Source organism: Lactuca serriola, chromosome 1 (genome assembly GCF_051521515.1).
Source record: "Lactuca serriola cultivar US96UC23 chromosome 1, Lser_US96UC23_V15, whole genome shotgun sequence".
Taxonomy (NCBI): domain Eukaryota; kingdom Viridiplantae; phylum Streptophyta; class Magnoliopsida; order Asterales; family Asteraceae; genus Lactuca; species Lactuca serriola.
In genome coordinates this window covers 77,106,360-77,130,086 of record NC_136408.1, presented here as the reverse complement: position 1 = coordinate 77,130,086, position 23,727 = coordinate 77,106,360, and the positions used below count along the sequence as shown (strand labels likewise).

Here is a 23,727-nt window from a genome sequence, read left to right as displayed (position 1 = left end):
AAGTGACATAACATTAATTAGGAAGCCTAATATGATGACACATGATAAAAGAAGAATAAAATTATGCTTTTATTAGAATAGGAAGATTACTCTCCATAGTCTACAAATTAAAACATATGCACCAAATAATAAATAAATAAATGGATTCAATCTATGGTTGGAATTTATAAATATCTTATGGATGCTTTTTAATGGATTCAATCTATGGTTGGAATTTATAAATATCTTATGGATGCTTTTCTCCCTGTCTATTGGGCGCTGACACGTGGCCTTGAGATAGTCTATTACTTGTTTTCCGTTCAACTTTTGTACAACACTTACAATGCTACAAATCTTTACTCTAACAAAGTTACATTTGAATTTACAATATTTTTTTTAATTAATCCTATACAAAAAGAATGTGATTTTCCATTCAAGAAATTGATTTATCCATAGTAGAAATCAATTTCTTAAGTGGAAGAATCATGATCTCTCATAAATTATAACAACAGACCTCCATTGGTAAATAGATCGGTTTAGCATTTGTGCCAGCTTGGATTGCTGGAAGGTGTGGAAACCGAAGATTAACGTTGTATTTCTCCCGAAAATACTCCAAAAGAGATACTGTCGCTCTAGTGTCATGAACAATAAATCTAACAAGATTTAACAACAATAAAGTTAAAAAACACAAAAACTTTTTTAAAAAATGTTTATTTGAATTGAAGCTTACGTTAGTTGTTTAGTTGGTTGAACTGTTAACCAATGAACCTTGTAATGTCTCATGTAATCATGTCTTCTAACTTCCACTCTTACACCTCTCAATGTTGTCTTTACCTGAAAGGGAAATAATAAATTATCATTAAAATACAACTTTTTAAGATTAATAAAATGGTATTTTTTTTAAAAAAGAAAGAAAGAAAGAAAACCTTTCCTAATTCGTACCTTGCTATGATCTTGGTCCGATAGTGGTCTCGATATATCCTTATGTAGAAATTCACCAACAAACTCAGTAACTAACTTAGGTTCATAAAAAGCACAAACTGACATATATGTAAGATTTATATTAATTTATAATGGTTGATGATTAAAATATATACAAATATATAATCAAAATATATACAAATACATACCAAGGTTAATTGACAAGCCCATTTGAGTTGGTCTTAGAGTTTATTTGAGTTGGTCTTAGAGTTTGATAAAACCTTTTTCCAAAACTCAACACCATCACCAAGAACACTTGTCCCAAATTCGGGACTAAACAATGATCTATCAAGTGTTTTCCTCCTACAAACAATTCATGTAAAAACAATTAGAACCTATTGAGAGCTTAACGAGAAAAGATATATTATGACACTTACTTGTTACCCTTGTAAACAATCACTTAGAACAACATCAAGAGCTTGGATAGTTTCATGGGGATTATCATGGTGTCCACGAACTAAGAATTGTTTCAGATGGTTCATATCCTTTCTAGCTGCAAATTTGATGTTGATTTTGAATTCCTTTTTCCCACCTACAATATCTGTGTATAAAATAAATTACAATTTGAAAAGAAGTTTAAAAAAAAAACAGATATTAGAAAGTAAGTAATAATTATACCCATTTTGTTGGGTGAGTTTAACATAAAACTCTTGGGATTCAAATGGTAATGGCCCTGCAGAAAACACATGGTTTTGTTTCCCTCATAAGCTAACAACATGTTTCTGAGATGTGATGCTCCATATGAAGGGAAAATGACTTATAAGCCCAACGAAGTTTCCAAACCGTTCAAAAAACCTCAATTATGTTTTGTTTGTTCAAGGCAACCCAACGAACTTAACCTTTTGTCTAAAAAATCCTAACTAACTTTTACACTTTTGTTCAATTCTCATTAGCGTGAACTAGCTAATGAAAATCAATGAATGACATGGCTTCTGACGTGGACTTAAATATCGAAAAAATGACTTGTAAGACCAACAAAGTTTCGAAACTGTTCAAAAAACTCCAATCATGTTTTGTATGTTCAAAAAAACCCAACGAACTTAACCTTTTTACACTTTTGTTCAATTCTCATTAAAGACAACCAGATTCATTAGGTATACAATTAGTTGGCAAATGACATGGCATTATATTTAATTACATGAAATAAACATATTAGAATTGCCCTTTATATATCAGGCGTGGAGAAGAGAAAAACGAACGATGTCTGTGTTCAATCTCTTGTAATGGCTACTTATTCTTCTTCCTTTAAGAAAATATTTGAAGATGCAAATCTTTGTGAATGTGGACACCCTTCTCAGACTTTGACATCTAGAACGGGGGATCATCCGGAGAAAAAGTTCAGGGCTTGTTCGAACGAATCAATAAGTATAATTCAAAGCTTTATCGTGTCCATCTTCTATTTATTTGGTTAAATTTTGAAGACCACAAACTTTTGTAATAAGGGACCAAAAGTATAAGAATGAAAAATTTTAATGGAAAATATCTAAAACAAAAGAACTTTATTATTCTTTAAGCTTTTGAGAATATATATAGGGAAAGGTGAATATACCCTTAAGGGTATATAAGCTTAGGTACTCAAACTCACCATACTACATCGTTTTGTAGCATATGATACATTTTAATTGTCCAATGTTCTTATAATTTAACTTCTAACTTGATTTACTTCCATGATTTTTATAAATTACATGTTTATCTTCCTCTTACATATTTTTCATTTTCAACTACAATATATATAGTCTAGTAGGTGTTAGTCAAAAAGATGTGGTGTAAGAGAAAAATAATAATAAAATTTCGAAAATCTTGAAAGTAAATCAAGTGGGGGTTGAAATTTAAAAACATTTTAATGAATATATCAAATAAAACGACATATTATGGTGTGTTTGGTACCTAAGTTTATATACCCTTAAGGGTGTATATATATATATATATATATATATATATATATATATATATATATATATATATATATATATAGAGAGAGAGAGAGAGAGAGAGAGCTAGGTTCAAATGTTTAAACTAAATATTGTGTTATTGTATGCACCAATCAGATTTTAGATAAATAAAATCATTTAATAAATAAGATAAGGGTATTATAGTAATCTTATTATTAGTTAATTATGGTAAAATAGATATATAATTGGATATTTGTTGTATTCCTAGATTCAAAGCCCTAAATTGAAGCCAGTATCGTTTTTTCCTTCTTCACTTCTCAAATCCGATCGACACCTCCCAAAATTGCACCTCCTCTTCTTCGCGTCTCCTCCCTCCGGTCGACAAAAGCCAAATGATTGCAACTCCCTTCTCTATTCTCCAATCGATCGATGAAATTAACAGCTCCTTAATCTTGTTGATTGATCGGACGTAATGGTCTCCCTTTTCCTCCTCTATTTCTGATTCGAATAGAGGAGTCGGAGTCGATGACTCTAAAATCTCTGGTAGATGGAAAGACGAAGGATAACCTATTTTCTCGACTTCAACATCTGATGCAACTCATGGATCGATTTATCGCTTGTCGCTCTACAAGTTGCGTAATAATTATATTATTTCTTCTCCTCCTCCATATGAATCACCGTTTACCATGACAGAAAACTTATTCTGTGAATGTTGAATCGTTCAGGTCCGACGAGGAATCACAGGATTGTGATGGTGGCTTTGTACCCGATTGTGAAACAGAGCATCTATATGTATTACGACATGACCGATGCCCAGAGTATTTTGATAGGTCAGTTTAGAGAGATTGAGATTTCAGATTCCGTCAAGGTTTACGAGTTTTTGAGACGAGTAATAAAGCAGTTCGACGAGCTTGACAACTTTTACGATTATTGCAAATCTATCAGCCTTGCAAAGACTCTCTTCAGCTGTTCTAAATGCCATTACTTCTTCTTATATGATAAAAATCAATTTGTTTCTGTAGATGATTAAATGGATGATATTGGTGCGATTCCAATTCTTTTGGAATGGAATCACGAATTCCAATTATGTTGGAATGGAATCATGAATTCTAATTCTGTTGGAATGGAGTATGGATATGAATTCCAATTCTGCTGGAATGGAATCATGAATTCTAATTCTATTGTAATTCTTAACAATTGTTACCTGTATTCTATAAGAAATAATGTATTTTTTGTTTTTATTCTTCAATTGATTGTTCAAGAATTGTTGTTCTACAAGAAGTTTTTAAAGTCATGATCAAGAAATAGGTTCAAGAATATTTTTATATTTATAATTCAAGAATATTTTTATTTTTAAAAATAGTTATAAACATATTCTGTCAGAATCTCCGAATTAAAAGAATTAAAATTCGTAAAATCGGGTTTTAAAATTAATAGATTATATGATCCCTTAAAATATTCAATTTTCCTTTATTAAATGTATATTAATTGACTAAAATACCCTTGTAATTAAATTAGATGATGTTTTTCAATTATTTTTAATTCAATAATATGTATTAATCACTTTCTTAAAATAAGTAAAATTGATTGACCCACATTTATACATATAATAACACAATAATTAGTTTGAATAGAATAACCTAGGCCTATATATGTGTGTGTGTATATATATATATATATATATATATATATATATATATATATATATATATATATATACATACTAGCAGTGTACCCGCACAAAGCGGCGGGGCACATAGGTTCTTTCGGTGATATGTTTCCTTCACAAAAATATTATGTTCCAAAAGAAATTGCATGTTGAAGACAATATAATCAAACTATGGTGTTATTTGTTACATGATACATCAAATAACCAATAAAAAGAAATCAGTCAAAATGGCACAAAATATTAATCGTGCAATACTTCTTTGTACACACAAATATTAATCGTGCAATACTTCTTTGTACACACAGTGATCTAAATGCACTTGTTATATATCCCAACATGTCAACCTATAGCATACTCAAAGTCAAAACCTCTTCAGCACATACATACATTCTTAATTTAGGGGATAAATAAAAGAAATAGCAATGTACATTTATTTATGTGTTTATTCTAACATCTTACATTGATTTTGTTACTATAGCATTGTATTTTAATATATTTCAATCTAGTTTTAACACCATTTTAACCCTAAAACCCATCAAGTGACCCATGACAACGAAAGAATGAGGAAAAAAAATAATGTAATAAAAAAAAATGATATTACCTAAGCCTCTCAAAGTATGCAATATATAGGTACTTGTCCAAAATATGTCATTTATATAGCTAGATTTCGAAAAGCAGCTACCATGATTTGCTTTTTTCCTGGAACTTCATCATCTGCAAAAATTAATGCAAAAAGTACTTTAATTATTTAAAATTTGTCAAAGCAAGAAAATGGCAACCATCTTGCGTTTACCACTCAAGAGTAACATACTAACATTCTTATGTCTGGATATGAAGCTACACAATGCAAAAATTAAGGCAAATGATCATTACTCGATCAAACAATGAACAAAATGACAACTACATGATTTATCAATTAAAATCAATGATCAATATATGATAGCTTGAAAATGCAATAAAAAGAATTTGGTATGAATTTCAAAAGGTCCACCTGGAAACTAAAAAAAATAATTAAAATTTTCAAATAACATAAAACTGAATTTAAAAATATATTATTACAATTTTGTGTCTGCTTACTTGGTTAGGACGTACATCAGCATCCATGTTTGCTTTCATGAGAGAACCCTTTCTAAAGGATTTGGTGGTGCATCTACTTTAAGTGGATTGTCAAACTTATTAAGTTCCATTAACAAACATAGTACTCTTCCAATTGAACCCCATGTATAGGATAATATCATATTGAATTTTCTTAATTTTATCATTTTTTGTAACATACCTAAGATTTTGAAGCATGAACTAGCATCCAAAGCCTCCAAAATACAATCATGTAAAGAATTACTTCATTTTTGTCAGCATAAGATTTGCAGTTAGGAACTCTCTTATTGTGGACTTTCTCAATTTCTTTGTTGTCAACAACAACTTCTAACCTACACAAATAATACATAGATTGATAAATTAAATGCCTACAAAAACCAAAGATTAGCACCTATAAATCCTAAGATTTCTTATATATGCTGCAAAGAATAACATGAGACCATCTAATATAATGTCAAACACTCGAACGTACTCAAAATTGTAATTAAAAGTCAAAGTCGGCTCAAGATTGGATAAGGGTTAATAAGAGTCAGCAGAAACAGACCAAGGGATGTTGAATTGGTCCTAACTTGGGTACATCTGTCAACATCGATTTTCAAAAGGGATATGCCCCAAATTGAAATAACTTGAGAAGGTAAAGTAATTTTAAAAAAATGAATACTGTTGATTTAGGTAAAAAGGTAAACTCTTAAGACCTAATAACCATAAACATCAATTTAGACTTTAGATAACACTAACAAGAAAAGTGGGAAATGAGTGGTAATACTAAAAGATAGATTAGGGAATTATCGAGTTCCACACCTTTTCTGGATAGAAATCACCATGAGTGTCGAAGGTAGAACGATGAGGAAGATCTTCAACACGATTCCCAAAAGAACATGTTGGACGAAAGAATTGGTAAATTTCCTACAGGAAATATGGTCACTTATTCACCTAATGCAAAAAATGGGAAATGAACTTACACTTGGAGGAACCCTGATTTGAGTCGTGGCCGAACTGTCACACCTCATACTCATACGATTTTGTTCGATTGGCGTCATAAATTCAGAACATGTCTAACCCACTTACAAGAAAAGTGTGTTTGATGGTGGTAAAGTGCATATCGGAAATCGAAGAAGAACCTACCATGAAGCATATTGACAGCGGTAGTGAGGTGGGCGACTGCAGTAAGCCGTGATGGTGGTGGTGGTGGCGGCAGCTTAGGGTTTGTAGAGAGAAGAAATGGATAGTGAAAGTCAGGGTGGGAGGAAGATGAATATACGGAGAAAGGCGTTGAGAGCTAGAGCTCAAAATATGGAGATGGAGAGGACCGAGATATCAGTCTTTGATTAACCATGTGAGACCGAGTTAAAATCTCATTCAAATTATAATATTATTTTATTAATCATCAGTTGTATTTTATGTTTAAAAAGTTGAACGTCTTAAAAATATATTATTATTTATAAAAATAGTAGGATTTTTTTTATAAGATAGTATATATATATATATATATATATATATATATATATATATATATATATATATATATATATATATATATATATATAGGGAAAAGTGAATATACCCTTAAGGGTATATAAGCTTAGGTACCCAAATACACTATACTACGTCGTTTTTTTATCATATAATACGTTGTAATTGTCCGATGTTCTTATAATTTAACTTCTAACTTGATTTACGTTCATAATTTTTATAAATTACACATTTATCTTCATCTTACATAATTTTCATTTTCAACTATAATATATATAACCTAGTAGGTGTTCGACAAAAAAATGTGATGTAAGAGAAAGATAATCGTGAAATTTCAAAAATCTTGAAAATAACTCAAGTTATAGGTTGAAGTTAAAGAACAATAAAACGAATATATCAAACAAAACAACGTATTATGGTGTCTTTGGGTACCTAAGCTTATATACCCTTAAGGGTATATTCACTTTTCCCATATATATATTAGTGCATTATCATTATCTAATTTGGTTGGTAATTTTCGAGGCCTCACCAATGGCTAGTGGCTCCTTCTAGAATTTTCAGGACTAATCTTATATTCCTTTATCAAACACTACATAACGATTGATAATGACCTTCGTTTTTGGATTATATATTTGTATGCCTTTGAACTTACCTTTTTTGGATTACATAGTTGTATGCATTTGAATTTGAGCAATAGCCAAACAACACTTTTCATGCTTATCATCCAATTTCTTCCGTAGCTACTCTAGCACATAACACATACACAGGGCCGGAAGTTGTATATGGAAACAATCTTTGCACCCTTGGATTTGGATGGGGGGTCCACTATCTACATCCCACCTCTAACTTACCCATTCCGATGAGACTTGGGCTTCGTTATTCTTGTTGACATGCCGTAATACAAGTCCTCATGTGTAACATTTTCCCGAGTAGACCTCTTTTTATAGCATACTCCTTCGAGTAGCTTATAACATTTTCCTTACTTATGACATAAATTTATTATATTTCATCACTTGATGAATTTTCCAGATAAATCTTTACTCCAACCAGCTTTATCAACCTGATAGAAAACCATCATATCATGCTTAACGAACTTGAGGACACTCCAAAATCATCTATTGATGATTTGAGTGTTATTCTACGTTATGATAAAGTTCCATTCAAGCAACATACATATTTTCCTCATGTGCCCTTTCTGGTAATGTTTTCGTTTTCCATGCATATCTCCATCTTATCGTGATACATATACAATCATAAAATATCTTTTTCAATAGCAACCTAGTAACTTTATTGAACACTTTAATCATAGATTCATGTTACATCTGAAATGTGAACGCTTTTAGAAAGAGAAAAAGAAAAATGATGGAATGGATGAAAAGAAAGGCCAAACCCAAATTGAAGTAAGAGAAAGGCCGAATTAGGGAGTGATAAGTTTTCTTATACGAGAAAGGGAAAGAAGAAAATTTTGTGTGTATAAAAAAAGGACGAAATTGAGAATCCCTTTTATTTGAGAATGATTCCCAACATGGTTTACAAAATAGGTTGCGTTGGGTGGGTTGTTCCATGCCAAAAAGCATTTGGGTGACATGTGATTATATATGGTAGCAAGAAAGAACGCAAAAATACAGAAATAAATAGCTTTGGAAGTAAAAAGATGTAGAATTCATTCATTGATCCAAGCAAATAACATTGTTCAACATAGATTAAAACCAACCAACCACCATAACAAAGGGAGGGAGTGGTGTTAACATGTGCCACAAAAACTATGTGAAACCAAAAGCTTAAAGCCAGCTAGCCTATCTACATCCATGCCACAAAAGCCAAAAACCTACTACTTTCTTTTACTTACTTCCTCTTTTTCCTTCCATTGTTGTATGATTTAAAAACCCAAAAACTACTTTTACTTTACTACCATATATTGTCGTCTATCTCATTTACCCAAAAACAGATGCTACTTACTTTACTACCATATTCCCAAAACAAAGAGCTAACAGTAGAACATGACGCTCTTAACATTCTCATGAATCACAGGGACAGGACGCACTTCAGCAACCCGGTCTCTTGTTGCACGCCCCCCGGCTCCCCCTCCATGTGAAGAACCACTGTCAGACAATTCAGCCCCCTCCATGTAATACCGGGCACGAAATGCAGCCAAATGCGCATAGTAAGCAGGAGGAACTGCATTTTGTTTATTTGAAATATATCATATATATAGTTTTAGCATAAAGATAAACAAGTTATTTATAATTATACCTATGGACACAGATCTCGTACACCTTTGGTAGGTGTAGCATAGACAGTTTGTTAGATTTTGGAGACCATCAGGAGTGAACTTATTCTCATCATACAACACATGGTAATGCGTTGGCCTGCTTGTTCCCTGTGCAAATCAGATATACATCAGCTTGCTTTTAAACTGAAAGATTTATTAAGCTCAAGTAGTTTCAGTTGGTTCACCTGAATACCAGCATGACTACACAGGTAGAAATCAAACTCCGTTGGGTGGCAAATCTTGGTGTCAACCACAGTCCCTGCCAACATAACACAACATTTAACATTCATTGCTATGTTAATAATTATTATGTATATTTACAAATAATAAAACTGTTGAAAACCTGGAAGAATGTTGCCACTCCTGTCAGTGCTAGCTTTATCTCCATGCTTCATAGGAAAGAAACGTGTGTGATGCCTCTTTTGCACAACAATGAATGTTACAGGTGGCATATACCCCTCCTCCAATGAGGCACAAGCCTGATCGATATAAATATAAATATAAATATAAATAAACATCAAAACATAAGTTTTTTCAAAAAATCATAACCTCTGCTCTGCACAAACAATAAATACCTTGCGGATTTTATCCATTTCACTCATCAAGACTTCATTAAACTGCCCCTCACTCACACCATCCCTGTGAGTGATAATAATACAAGAATGAGAAACTTTATAATACAAGTTTTAGAAGGAAAAAGAGGAAAGTGTGTGTGATACCTGTAGAATATGATCCTATGTGGTTTATGACCAGTTGATTTTCTAAAGGAAATCAAAAGTTCTCTGATTAAGCCAGTATGAATCACTCCCCTTCTTGCATCAGTCGTGGTTGAGTACAGATCCTCAATGATCTCTTGTCTGTGGGGCTGTGCGGATACTAGGGCTTTATACTTTGTCACTTGAGGCCAATCCATTGAAGCAACCACCTTTATTAATTATATTATATTAATCAATAACAAAAATACAAAACTAGATTTTTCTTTAAATAAACAAACAAAGTTACCGCAGCAATGGAAGGGCTTGAATCCTCTCCAGGTGAAGGATGAGTTACATCAGCTCCAAAAATTATTGTTGGGCGTTCTGTGATGTAGGGAAGTCTATTAGCAAGAGCTGCAGCCAAGACTGAGTTTCTTCCACCAACCTAATTATAATTATAAATAACATAATACAATTCACTACATTACTATTATTGTTATTGTTATTATGTTGCTAAAAGAAAAAGAATAATGGTAATTGGTAAGTCGATACCTTAACATTGATCTTCATTGCCACATTTTCAAAGTACTGATTACTAAGCTTCATGACATTTTTTGGCTGACAGCATTGGGAAATGATTCCCAGCTCCGTCTCACATACCCGTTTGATTCTTGCTGAAAGAAATAATCAACAATAAATAAATTTAAATTAATTAAGATATAAATTAAAGACTTACGATAAGTTCCTTTTGCATCGGGAAGAATCACAAACAATAGTTGAAGTGAGTTGCCAGGTGCAACCTTCTGAAGTTGGGCTGTACACTGGGTGTGAATTTCAACCAAAGCTTTTTCAATATAGTTTGGAGCAGAGTTGTACATTGGAATCAGTGGTTGGGGATTAAACACCTTCAAAGAGTAACAAAATATGTTGTTAATAATATTACTAATTACCATGTTATTGTTATTGTGTGTTAATATATAAAGAAAAAGTGAAAAACAAATACATACAATGCCTCTGTTCTGACACATGGTAACCAGTCCATGAATAAATCGCCCAACAGCATCTTCCCTGTGGCGTGAGAAGTTGGCAATCGCCCAGTAATTCACTGTGCCTCCATTGATCATTTTCTACACAAACAGAACAAATGTGAGACAGACAATAATAAAGAGCTGTAAATTACAAAGCAAATGAGAAGTACAACTTTACCAGGTTCATCATGTTCCATTGACCAACTGATGGATTGATTTCTGAACCAGCCCCTGTCCCGTGGTACTTGAGCTGAATAACAAAAGTTAATCCAAGTCTTTAAAAAAAATATATGAAATAAAAAAAGAGGCTAAAATGCGAAGTTACTTACATGTGGAGGTGGAAGGACCCGGGCATCTATCATTGTCAGCTGCTCTTTAACAGCCAGTCCAAAGGCTTGGCTCACAAGCGGATTGGCATTGTAATTGTTACTTACCATAGTCTACAAACATAAAAAAAAAATAGATAACATTTTTTAATCATACATTAAAAAAATTATAAAACTTTTAGTTTATAATATTCATACATTCTTGATGCTAGCTTCCCTGTCAAGTGGACGCTGGCATGTAGCCCTAAGAAAGTTTGTCACTTGCTTCTCATTAAGCTTCAGAGCATATCGCTGTCCACCAGCAATCCTACAAATCTTTAATCACAAATTGCTGTTACTGTTAGCACAACTTATTTATTCATTCCAAATAAATATAATAATAAAAATAATAAAAAAAACAAACCTCCATTGGCAAATATGTGGGTTTTGCATCAGAACCAGCTTGGATTGCAGGAAGATGTGGATACCTAAGATGAATGTTGTACTTCTCTCTGAAGTACTGAACAACAGACATGGTTTTTCCAGTATCATCAACAGGGAAACTAACAAAAGAAAAAAAATTGATTAACAAAACATAAAAACTTTTTTAAGAAAAGTAATTAAATGATCATTTGAAGCTTACGTCAGTTGATTGGTTGGTTGGACTGTTAATGCTTGAACCTTGTACCTTCTCATATAATTCTCACGCCTCACTTCCACCCTCACACCTCTCAATGCTCTCTTCACCTGTAATTATCACAAAAGACACTATTACCCCTTGCTAATAGAATGTAATAGTAACAAAGTTTTGCTACCTTTATACGCTCTTGATCTGAAAGGGGTCTCATTAAATCTTTCCCAAGAAACTCCCCAACAAATTCAGTGACTAGTTTTGTTTCATAGAATGCTCTAGCACTCATGTCTGCAAAATCAGATAATTCAGAATGACTGATTATTTTTAAAACTTTATGAATAATAACAAGAAGTATAGAAAGAAATACACACCAATGTTTAAGGATAAACCCATTTGAGTAGGGCGCAGACTCTGATAAAATCCTTTCCAATATTCAATTCCATCACCAAGCACACCTTTCCCAAATTCAGCACTAAATAAAGATCTACCAATGATTTGTCGGCTGTAATTACAAGAAGATATTAACAACCTCAGAGAAATTTTAATAAGTAGAAAAGTAGAAAACAGAGAGAAAAATGTAAAATATATGTTTTACTCGTTTATTGAAGCTGCCTCCCTTAGAACAACATCAAGAGCTTGAATGGTCTCTTGTGGATTATCATGCTGTCTACCACTTAAAAACTGTCTCAAATGGTGCAGATCTTTTCTGGAAACAAACTTAATGTTCACCTTGAATTCCTTTTCACGCCTACAATATTACATACCAACATTAACATAGGATAATTGTTTTTGAAAGAAGCAAGAATTAAGAAACAGATAGTAAGAAATATAAATTATACCCATTACTCTCATTGAGTTTCACCACAAATTCTTTTGATTCAAATGGAAGAGGTCCAGCAGCAAATGCACTTTTCTTCCCATCATAGGCTAATAACATGTTTCCCAGATGAGATTGCTTGTATAATTCACTGAGAAGCTTCAAGATCTCACGACTTCTAGTCTTTGAAATAACCTCAGGTGTGATTGTCACCTAAAACATGGAAATAAAATAACACAAAGTTCATAATAACCCACATATCTCGTGTTTAAAATAACTACATTGCATTTCAAACCAGCAAACAAGAGGAAAAAAAAAATATACAGTAAAATGGCATATAATAAGTAACCAGATAAGACAACTGTGTTATGCTTACATTGCAACATCGAAAACGAGGGTACTCTGTCTGGAATATTAGTATAAACTAAACCCAAATATGGTAATATGTACGTAGAGATTCTATAGACAAGATACAAATACATTGGGGTGTTTGGATTAGATTTTTAGCTTATTGCTTATAGCTTATTTGTGGTGGGAATAAGCAATAAGCAAGAAGCATGGGGAGGAATGCTTATTAAAATTAGCTTATTTAGCCTAATAAGCTGGATTTATCCAAACACTTAAATTAGCTTATCAATTTACTAGAGTCTCAAAAAGAATTGAAATATTTGCTTTAAATAATAAACAAAACTGTAGTGGATTAATGTGCTAAAAAAGTGACAGTAGTCTGAAATCACTGTGATACTATACTGGTTAACCTTATTCTAAAATCGGTGATAAATGGGGACCTGACTCAGACACACATGTGAAAGCCAACGGATTAATGACCGAAATGGAAAAAACAACGAACAACCCTACCTGAAGTAGGAAGAAGACATTACAACGAAAAGAGAAAGAAAACTGAAACTCTTTTATTATAAGCCTAATTGATTAAATAAAGGTTGAGATACATAAAGGATGAATGTATGAAAATAGAAATCAAAATAAATGATGCAACATGGAGATTCTGGTTCTCTAATGAGATACGTACAGAAACAGAACCACAAAAAATGAATGCACATACCGGTGAGTTGATGAACCCATTTTCTGATCATAAATGAACAAAATGAAGAACGATGTACATTTTCATTTAACATGTTAAAATTAGAGTTGATTTGCTTTGAGAAAATAAGTTTTCACTGTATAATTGTTGATGACATCGATAGATACGAAAATCCGGACAAAAATACACATAATACATCTCTGTAAATGCTTATGTACGATTCTCCCTAAAATTGAAAACACAATGACGTATGTGTATACACGCATTCTAAACATGTAGTGAAAACACATACCGTATACGACTGAGGAATAATTCAAAGTAATCTATAGAGAGAAAACTTACATCATACTGATAGGGATCCTTTTCGCCGAGATCGACGAGAAAATGATTCGCTCGGATAACACATTTACGACCTAGAGTTCCGTACCCAGTCCTTGGCGGTGCCTTAATGATTCTCGATGAAGTAGGGGCCGCCGATGAAGCCTGCGGAGGTTGTGCTGCTTTCGTAATCGGTTGCTGAGCGGAAACCACTGGCGCAGGGGGAGTTTGAACCGGATTTTGTTGCATTACCGGTTGCTGCGGAACTGTACCAGCAGCAGTTGCCCTAGCGGCGGCGGGTGCGGTTGACGGCGACGGGGCCGATGAACCAACAGAAAGGTTTCCGAACTGAGTCACAGTCGAAGCAACCGTCTGTGGAGGCACTCGAGGGGCGGCATTTCCTCTACCGCCGGCGTCCTGAGAATGCGATTGCGACGGTTGTCCGCCGGCGCGCCCTCGCCCACGGCCACCACCACCGCCACCACGGCCCCTTCCAGACATCGGAAAACAAACTTCGGAGACGGTTTTAGAGAGAGAACGTGAAGAGACGAGATGTTGATGAGCGCGTACAGTGTGATGGTGAGTGGGAGGGGGAGGAGTTGGTAGCGCGTGTTATATAATCACAACAAGACGGAGGGTAAATTGGTAAAATCGTTTACCAGAAACACGCGAACGTCAAATCTTACTGAACATGCCGCCCGTTTGATTTCTTTTCGCCTCTTTTACCCATATCTTGTACCCGATATGTGCTCCGATACTTTTTCTTCCCAATTTTAAAAGGATTATCTTTTTAAAAAGTATTAATATGAGAAAATTATTCATAATATTACTCATAATAAGATAAATAATTAATTCATTGATTATGATTTAATTACCTAAATCGTAAAAGTTTGTTTTATTGTGCATATTCAAACAAATCTTTTGCAAATATGTTTTTATATTAAAACAACTCCAAAATTATGGTATTTTTATAAATAAAAGTCGTTAGATCCCGATATTACTGATATAAATTATTCAAAATAAATTTTAAATAATATATGATGTTATATTACAACTATATTACAACGAATGAAATATAAGAAAATATTTTATTAATTGTCTGAAAAAAAGTAAATGTTATAAAGTTAATTACTAAAATAACTAATATCGATGAGTTCTTATATATTATCATTTTTTTAATTAAATATAATATCTTTGCTATGAAACTTTATATTAATGGTTCTCACTGTTGAAAATTTAAAGAAATTTTTTTTGCTTTAAATGAGGTGATTAAAAAAATGAGTTTGAATTTGATTTTACAAAATCTTGGTGTGAAATGAGATAATTCTTTTATAAAGGATGATTATTTTGTTGTAACCCATCTTTTTATCATCTATTGATTACTACATTGGGTATATTTTATAAACTTAAATCATATCTTAAGTAAGATTTGAATTATGTTTCATAATATCTATATAAAATCTGATAAAAAATTATAAAAAAAAAAAAAATACGTATTTTCCATATTTAATATTTAAATTGTAATCCATTTTCATAAAACAACAAGGTGGCTATCGTAATCCCCAAACCATGATGATGAGATATGTTTTCCACATTTAATATTTATATTCAACATTAGGCTCATTATTTACTCATTTACTAGCTTTTACAGTGATTTATCACATGACATAACATTATTTTACTTTTTTTTATTACCATTTTAATCATGTTAATGGTGATGCGGTTATGTTTTCCACATCATTATATATATCTTATGACAAATGCTGTAAAATTTTGATTATATTTATTTTAAGCAAAATCTACCAATTTAAAGCTAACAATAATATTAAGGAATTTTTGGCGGGTTATGGAAGCAACGTACAATTGAGGCGATGCGTTTTATATGGATTCTCTTACCCACGTCCTTATCATGGACATGCCCACATCATTCAACTGCCGCTCAGAACAAACTGTACCCAAAATCTCGCTTCCATATATTGCAGTATTTTTTTTAAAAATATTTTGATTTTTGAAAATATAATTCATGAATATGGTCTCAATTTATTTATATAATTTATCTAAATTTTGTTCATAGACAATTATATACCTAATTACCTATCAAATATCATGGAAGTGTAATTTGTCAATTACCTTTATTCTTTGTAAAGCACATGGAATATGGTACGAGTACAAAAGCAAATGCCCGGAAATTTCGAGGTTTCCAAAAACTTCTTGGGTAAGTTAAGCGTCACAATGGGTATTTCCGTCATTTTAAATGTGGGGACCTACATCATGTTTAATTTATGTTGATTATTGCATGACGCATAAAAAGGTTTCATTTATTTTAGATTAAAACATTAAATATGATATTTAATGTGACTGTCATGATATTTAGTTGGCGATTTTAATTAACAAATAATATTTTTTTTTCAACGAGTTAAGTCTTAATAATGACATCCGGTTTTTATATAAATTTTAATTTGACGATAGAAGTTTTTAAAAAAAATAGCAAAAGGTAAGCATAATAAAAGTTAGAGTACACTATATAGATTGTTTGGTATGTCCAAAATTACATATCATCGACTCCCTTACTAGAAATTTTAATGTTTTCCTTCCCTATAATATACTTGTAACTCTTATCATTCAATGATGATTTAAATTATCATCATTATAGATTTATCCTTTTTTTTAGAACTCCATTACTAGAAATTTTTATGTTTTCCTTCCCTATAATATATTTATAATATATTTGTAACTCTTATCATTCAATGATCATTTAAATTAACATCATTATCGATTTATCCTTTTTTTATAACGGTAAATATGCACTACTTTTAAACTACTCTTAATACCACATATGCCTCCAACGAGACTTGAACATTCAACATGTAGGAGGAGGGCAACACCTGGTACCATTGGACTAGAAGTTTTTTGGTGCCATTATCGATTTATCTTAGTAAAATAAGTTTTTGTTCCTTTCATATACGGATGACAATGGTTAGTGGGTCACGTTACGTTGGTTCACATTGAATCCGTTTATTAAACATGAGTTGTGAGACTCATGCATTACATGAGTTAATTTTAAAAAAAAAATTAAATATAAAAGTCAAAATATTTGAGAACTTCAAATTTTTAAGAAAATAAGAAAAATAATGAATTATTATAATGCAAATGTTTTTATCTTTTAAATTTAAACAAATCATTTAAATAAAGAAAAAAAACTAATGAGCTTTAATTTTAGGAATTTTGAAATTAAAAGATAAGTTTATTAATGAAATTGATATCCATTTATTACTATATTTATTGCAATTATTACATAAAAATATTATGCAGAATTTAATAAAATAGAGAAACTCATAAAATTAATTCAAAATAACCATAAAATGATCTTTGGCAAATTGAATGAGAGTTTGACAAGTAGCAAAAAAAAATTTCATTTATTAGATAGGATGTGAAAAATCTCAATTTGAAATTCTAAAGAGTTCTATTAAAAAACAATAGAAACTAGACGAATCTATACGCTTTGTGCGAGAATATATTCATATAGATAACTAACTGATCTTGCATACGAAATTGTCAGGAGCCACCTCCTGGTCTTTCATACAAATGCAAAGGGTCACCCCCTAGTCGTCCTATAATACATAAACCAAACGGGCCGTCTTTGGTGCCTTCAACCCATATAACAGTGAGGATACTCACCTTCAATAGTCGAACCCATGAATAAAACTATGACTGCGTATCCGCTAAAAATCCATGCCCTACTAAATACCAAAATGACAACCTATTAATAACTAGCTCATGAGTCACACCATGAGTCCAAATTAAGGTAAAAGACCTTTTCACCCTTCCTCCAACTTGGCCCAAGGCCAAGTCCCAAACCATATGTCAAAAAGCCCAAATCCAAAATAAGCATCTAAGTCCCAAATATGGTCCAATTTTCCCAATTGGGCCCAATTCCTTTCATGGGTCTTCACCCAAGAAAGTCCAATAAAGTCAAAAAAAGCCAAACCATAAAATCCAATAGCCCAACATGACCCAAGACATCCAAGCCCAAAATGGAGAAGTCCAAGCCCGCTGAGTATGTGGGGCGTACTTAGCCTGTACGTTTAGCGTACTGCATGAAAGGCTTGTACACGCAACATACAAACTTGTACGCCCAGCGTACTCACCAGCCATGGCCAACTTTTCAAATCAACTCAGAATCTACTAATTAGACTTTGATCCAAACTCATATCTGACTTCCCCATGGTGGTTAATGTGACATCCCCAAAATCACGGCCAGAAAAGACCGGTTTCATTTATGTTTTTAAAATAATTTCAGAGTAAATCCATTGATTTAAAAGAGTTGCGAAAATTGTCCCCAAAACATTACATGATAGAATAAGATTTATCAAAGCGTTTCTTAAAGAAATGTATTTTCATTACATATCAAAACTCGGGATGCCATGTTCCGATACAGACACAAAAGCATAAACAATTAAAACATAGACCTTACACAGTTATATACAACTACTGGTCTATAAAAAAAACATCTTCACAAGTTCTACAACTTATGCTCTCGCGCCACTACATGTAATACAAAGAAACTGAGTGGGTCAGGCTTGGGGGCCTGGTGAGCATATAGGGTTTTCAACCCACAATAAATAGTTATATTTAATTTCACCAACCAACAATAATCCGATTACCCATTCCCGTCATCATCACTTTACGTCCCTATGATAACAATTATTACAAGGGACCTAATCTAGGATTTTCATAGGGACGAACACTACTGCAAAGGGGTTTTCTCAGCAATGAATGTCCTAAGGCAACCATGAGGGGGATAGAATACAACAAATGAACACCCAAGTTCACTACACCTACAGGTTATGAGCCTGTCAGCGTTCCACTGAACTTTCTAGAAAAGTTCGTGGTCGTCATCCATATTCTGTTGGACGACTAGATCACAATCACATCGAGGACTCTCGTCATTTTTATTTCATCACACATCACTATCTACCCGTGTTCTACCCAACATATTTGTAGATAAAATATACTTGTTTATATACAGCTTAAAACTTGTATAACATATTCACTCAATACTCATACCACATAACAAATATTATATAATCACATAGCACATATTTCATAGAGTATAATTCATATGTGTGTGTTATCAAAAAGCAACTACACACTTACTCGTATCATATATCTAATACATTCATCAATACTTGTATTAAAATCATGTATGTGAAAGGGACTATGCACTCACTTGATAATATGATGATCGGACAGCACTACGGCTCTAAATGTAGTATTCTTCGGTGAATCCGGGATATCTTCACACACCGGGCTTTTCGCGGGCAGAGCTTCGGCTTGGAAACTTTTTTCCTCTCGGGATTTTCAGGGCTTCGGGAGTCGGGATGCTATCGGGGCTTCGGGTGTATAATTTACACGTAAATCGAGAGAATAAGGACGATAGAGAAGAATTTGAGCAACTAAACTCGGCTGACCTTATGTTCTATTTATAGGGGCTGAACCCTGGATTTACACTGGACATAAGTCTTCGTATGTGACATCTCAATTTTCACGGCCAGAAAAGACCGATTTTTGTTTATGCTTTATAAAAATCAGAATATCTCTTTCAATAAAAACGTTGCTGAATTTGTTCCCAGAAAAACATGATAATTTCATTATCAAAGCATTTCCGAAGAAATGTGTTTTTATTCCTTTTAAAACATTTGGGATGTCATTGTCAATACAGAAACATAAGCATAAACAGAACTTACATTCATTTACACTAGTGATCTATATCTCCTTAATCTCTTAGTGTAATGTGACTTCATATCAACACCTGTGATATAAATAAACTGAGTGGGTCGGGTTGGAAAACCTGGTGAGTACATAGGGTTTTCAACCCACAATAATATAATTATTATGTTTAATCGTCAAACAGTTAACCCAATTACCCATCCCCATTATCTTCTTTACTCTTAAGGGTCTACCCTAAGAATCAGCTACTCCTCGTTAATTCATTCCTAAGGATCATCCTAAGGAATCGACACGAAATCCATCGTTGCCAGGGTTTACTCAACGGGCACTAAATCCATAGCTGCCAGGGTTTTCTCAACAGGCACTAAATCCATAGCTGCCAGGGCTATTTCGTTTATCGACATTATCCACTTGCAATACATGTCAATGGGTTTTTAGAGTACACCGGTGAACATGTCGTTCACAACACCTACAGGTTGCGAGCTTGCCAGTGTTCCACTGGACTGTCTAGAATAGTCCGTGGTTGTTATCCATACTCTGCTAAATGACAGGGCCATCATTTGGGAAAAAGGCTTTTCTCATATCGTCCACCTCTCACCCTCACCTCACGGTCTATTTCACCTCTTAACGCATCATCCAACTCATACTCCATCTATTACATCTACCCATGTTTTACCCCAACATTATGTAGATATAAAATACATATACAGTTTAAATCATTTAAAACATGTATAAAATCGTTCATCCAGCATAGATAGCAATTATACAGATAATATTCACACATAGCACGTAGTTTATATAAAATACTTCATATATAGCACTCACTTGATTAGGCGGTGATTCTGTAACATCCCCCTCTGGCACGTATCACAATATTGTCCGCTTTGGGCTACTCAGCACGAGGACTTCCCAGGGGGTCACCTATCCTGGTACTACTCCCGCCCGAGCACGCTTAATTGCAGAGTTCTTATGGGATCTGCTGCCCTCACGGCTTTAAAACGCGTTGTGATAGGGAAGGTATCCACACCCCTTATAAGGAATGCTTAGTTCTCCTTCCCAGCCGATGTGGGATCAGATCTAACCCACAGTGGGTTAGATCTGATCCCACATCGGCTGGGAAGGAGAACTAAGCATTCCTTATAAGGGGTGTGGATACCTTCCCTATCACAACGCGTTTTAAAGCCGTGAGGGCAGCAGATCCCATAAAAACTATGCAGTTAAGCGTGCTCGGGCGGGAGTAGTACTAGGATGGGTGACCCCCTGGGAAGTCCTCGTGCCGAGTGGCCCAAAGCGGACAATATTATGATACGTGCCAGGGGGATGTTACAGATTCCAAACTTAGACAACACTTCGTTATCTCAAAACAATTTTCCTCGACAAAACCTAGTATCAATACCAGTAGGGTTTAGTTTTTAACGTTAACTGCGACTAATTAATAGTCTAGCTATTATTACTACTATATAAGCGTTAAATAACACTCAATATAACTCATAATAATAGCCTAAATAATTATTTTAAGGCCCTAATAATGTTACTATAATTAAATAAAAGCTATATTAAATATACTATAGGCGTAGCTCACTTACAGCGGGTTTTTATTAAAAATCGGGCTTCGCTGGAGCAGCGTTTCCGAGCCGAAAGCTTTTCTTCTCGGAGCCTTCGGGCGCTCCGGGGCTTTCTTCTCGTGCTAGGGAGGTTCCCTAGACTTGGGAGGGGTTTCGGGGCTAGAGAGAAGTTCTAGAGAGAGAAATAAAGACTTATGGTGTGAAGAAATTATGAAGAGTTCATCTCTTATTTATAGGAATTTTATAGTAAAGTAGCCTCTAAGCTTCGTCCGTATCTTTCGCGTACGAGCTCCATTTTTTACGTTCTTTATATACACGCATTGGTATTTATGAGTACTACAACTTTCATTTAGACCCCGTCGGCTAATTCTCCTTCTATCTCATATTTACAAAAACTGTATCAAATTCACCGCGCTCGAAAAGTAGAGACTAAGCTTCGTCCATAACTTTCGCATACGATCTCCGTTTTTGTCGATATTTATATCCACGCGTTGGTATTTACGAGTACTACAACTTTCATTTAGATCCCGTCAGCTAAATCTCACTCTATCTCAGATTTACAAAACTGTATCGAATTTGCTGCGCTCGAAGAGTAGGGACTAAGCTTCGTCCATATCTTTCGCATACAAGCTCCATTTTCGACTGTCTTTTTATCGTTTAACTCCTATTAATGATATCTTCATTTCTTCTTTAGATTATTTTGGCTAAAAATCGACCGATCTAAAATTCAGATTTCGGGTCGTGCACTGCTACGTCAAATCTTAGAAAAATCATAACTTCCCCATACGAAGTCAGATTTTGGCGTTCTTTTTATGAACACTCTCGGTTTAACATTCTCTACGACTTTTTTTAGATTGCTAAGGATAAAGGTCGCTCTATCGTAAATTCACTATTTACGCTTCCCGGTGTCGTGTCGGTTCATTCGCAAAACTTCGAAGGGTCATAACTTCTTCGTTATAACTCGGATTTCAGCGTTCTTTATTTCTATGGAACCCTTGAGACATATTCTACAACTTGGTTAAGATTATTTATTCTAAATAATATTTTGTCGAAAATTCATTTTCGACCCCTATTATCTCTAAATTGACTAGCCCGGATCTACGGGCGTTACATCGTACGCTGGGCGTACGCATTCGTCGACATGTACGTTGGGCGTACACCCAATACGTTGGGCATACTGCCTTGTCGACATGTACGATGGGCGTACTCCTCTTGTATGCTGGGCGTACTCTTCGGATCAGATCGGGTACGTCATGGTCTCAGACCCAAGACACTCAAGTGATGGGTCAGGTCGACGTGGCCCATTTCGATCCATGTATACGGGTACATTGGGTGTACTCATGCACGTTGGGTGTAACCCGATATACCGAACTTCAAAAATGCGTAGCTTTCGCATCCGAGCTCCGTTTTTGACGTTCTTTATATCCACGTGTAGGTGAGATTATGATCTACAACTCTCGTTTAGACTCGTTGGCTAATTTTGACTTTAACTTTTATTATATTATTTTTAGTAGGCCGGGACAGAAAAACTCCGTTAGAAATTCATAACTTCTTCATCTGACGTTCGTTTTCGTCTGTCTTTTCACCGTTGGACTACTATCGACGAGATCTTCAATTCTCGTTTAGATTGTTTCGACCAAATATCACTCGATCTCAATTTCGAGATTTGGGTTGCATACCGCTAAGGCGAAACTTCGAAAAATCATAACTTTCTCATACGAAGTCAAATTTAGACGTTCTTTTTATGGATGCTCTCGGTTTAATGTATTCTATGACTTTAGTTTAAATCACTAAGGCTAAATATCGCTTTATCGTAAATTCACTATTTACGTCGCGCAGTGTCGTGTCGGTTCTGTCGCGAAACTTTGACAGATCATAACTTCTTCGTTATAACTCGGATTTTGGCATTCTTTATATTTTCGAAAACCTTGCCACGACCACTACGTCTTCATGTATCGATATCGGTTTTATCTAACATTTTATTTTTACACTTATTTTTATTCTTAATTCATTTAAGCCACACAATTAAGTATAAAACACATAATATTCAAATAATACATTCTTATTATTTCAAAATGAGTTACAAAGGTTAACCTAGACTATTACATCAACATTAATGCCTAGCCCAGAAACACGGGCGTTACAGTTAATCACATAAAGTTGCCAACTTTATGTGCATGCATGGCTAAATGGGAATCTAGAGCTCAAAGGAGCTTAATACTTGACTTAATA

General features: G+C 33.8%; 2 protein-coding genes across 10 annotated transcripts; both read right to left on the bottom strand.

Annotated features, from left to right (window-relative positions):
* Positions 1-205: 205 nt before the first annotated feature.
* Positions 206-7,012, bottom strand: LOC145092981 (protein argonaute PNH1-like). 9 transcript variants are annotated; one of them, XM_079031027.1, is made up of 9 exons: positions 6,579-7,012; positions 6,418-6,470; positions 5,123-5,235; positions 1,579-1,633; positions 1,338-1,501; positions 1,110-1,263; positions 922-1,019; positions 710-813; positions 206-632 (listed from the first exon to the last, which is right to left on the bottom strand). In XM_079031027.1, exons 6-9 carry the CDS (start codon positions 1,129-1,131, stop codon positions 473-475), a joined length of 384 nt encoding a protein of 127 aa, XP_078887153.1. In that variant the 5' UTR covers positions 1,132-1,263; positions 1,338-1,501; positions 1,579-1,633; positions 5,123-5,235; positions 6,418-6,470; positions 6,579-7,012; the 3' UTR covers positions 206-472. The 9 variants fall into 9 exon arrangements, 5 of the variants coding, with proteins under 5 accessions (XP_078887153.1, XP_078887138.1, XP_078887146.1 ...); XM_079031012.1 differs by having other exon boundaries at positions 5,123-5,948; positions 6,418-6,522; positions 6,742-7,009; XM_079031020.1 differs by having other exon boundaries at positions 5,123-5,948; positions 6,579-7,008.
* Positions 7,013-8,728: 1,716 nt separating this feature from the next.
* LOC145092978 (protein argonaute MEL1-like) lies at positions 8,729-14,798 on the bottom strand. The gene is made up of 20 exons (XM_079030996.1): positions 14,225-14,798; positions 12,863-13,053; positions 12,619-12,771; positions 12,395-12,525; positions 12,205-12,311; positions 12,033-12,136; positions 11,814-11,952; positions 11,609-11,725; positions 11,414-11,524; positions 11,263-11,334; positions 11,064-11,183; positions 10,793-10,961; positions 10,609-10,730; positions 10,364-10,501; positions 10,081-10,286; positions 9,937-10,000; positions 9,705-9,840; positions 9,547-9,620; positions 9,343-9,469; positions 8,729-9,267 (listed from the first exon to the last, which is right to left on the bottom strand). Exons 1-20 carry the CDS (start codon positions 14,699-14,701, stop codon positions 9,077-9,079), a joined length of 2,949 nt encoding a protein of 982 aa, XP_078887122.1. The 5' UTR covers positions 14,702-14,798; the 3' UTR covers positions 8,729-9,076.
* Positions 14,799-23,727: the final 8,929 nt, after the last annotated feature.

What these genes read in the sequence shown, in the direction of transcription:
- LOC145092978 (XM_079030996.1), bottom strand. Translation starts at nt 14,701, where the DNA reads ATGTCTGGAAGGGGCCGTGGTGGCGGTGGTGGTGGCCGTGGGCGAGGG. An exon ending in CAAGCCCTTCCATTGCTGCG is followed by an intron (nt 10,287 to 10,363) that starts GTAACTTTGTTT and finishes TAATTAATAAAG; the next exon opens with GTGGTTGCTTCAATGGATTG. An exon ending in GAGTGGCAACATTCTTCCAG is followed by an intron (nt 9,621 to 9,704) that starts GTTTTCAACAGT and finishes TTATGTTGGCAG; the next exon opens with GGACTGTGGTTGACACCAAG.
- LOC145092981 (XM_079031027.1), bottom strand. Translation starts at nt 1,131, where the DNA reads ATGGGCTTGTCAATTAACCTTG. An exon ending in GGGCTTGTCAATTAACCTTG is followed by an intron (nt 1,020 to 1,109) that starts GTATGTATTTGT and finishes CATATATGTCAG; the next exon opens with TTTGTGCTTTTTATGAACCT. An exon ending in CGGACCAAGATCATAGCAAG is followed by an intron (nt 814 to 921) that starts GTACGAATTAGG and finishes TTTCCCTTTCAG; the next exon opens with GTAAAGACAACATTGAGAGG.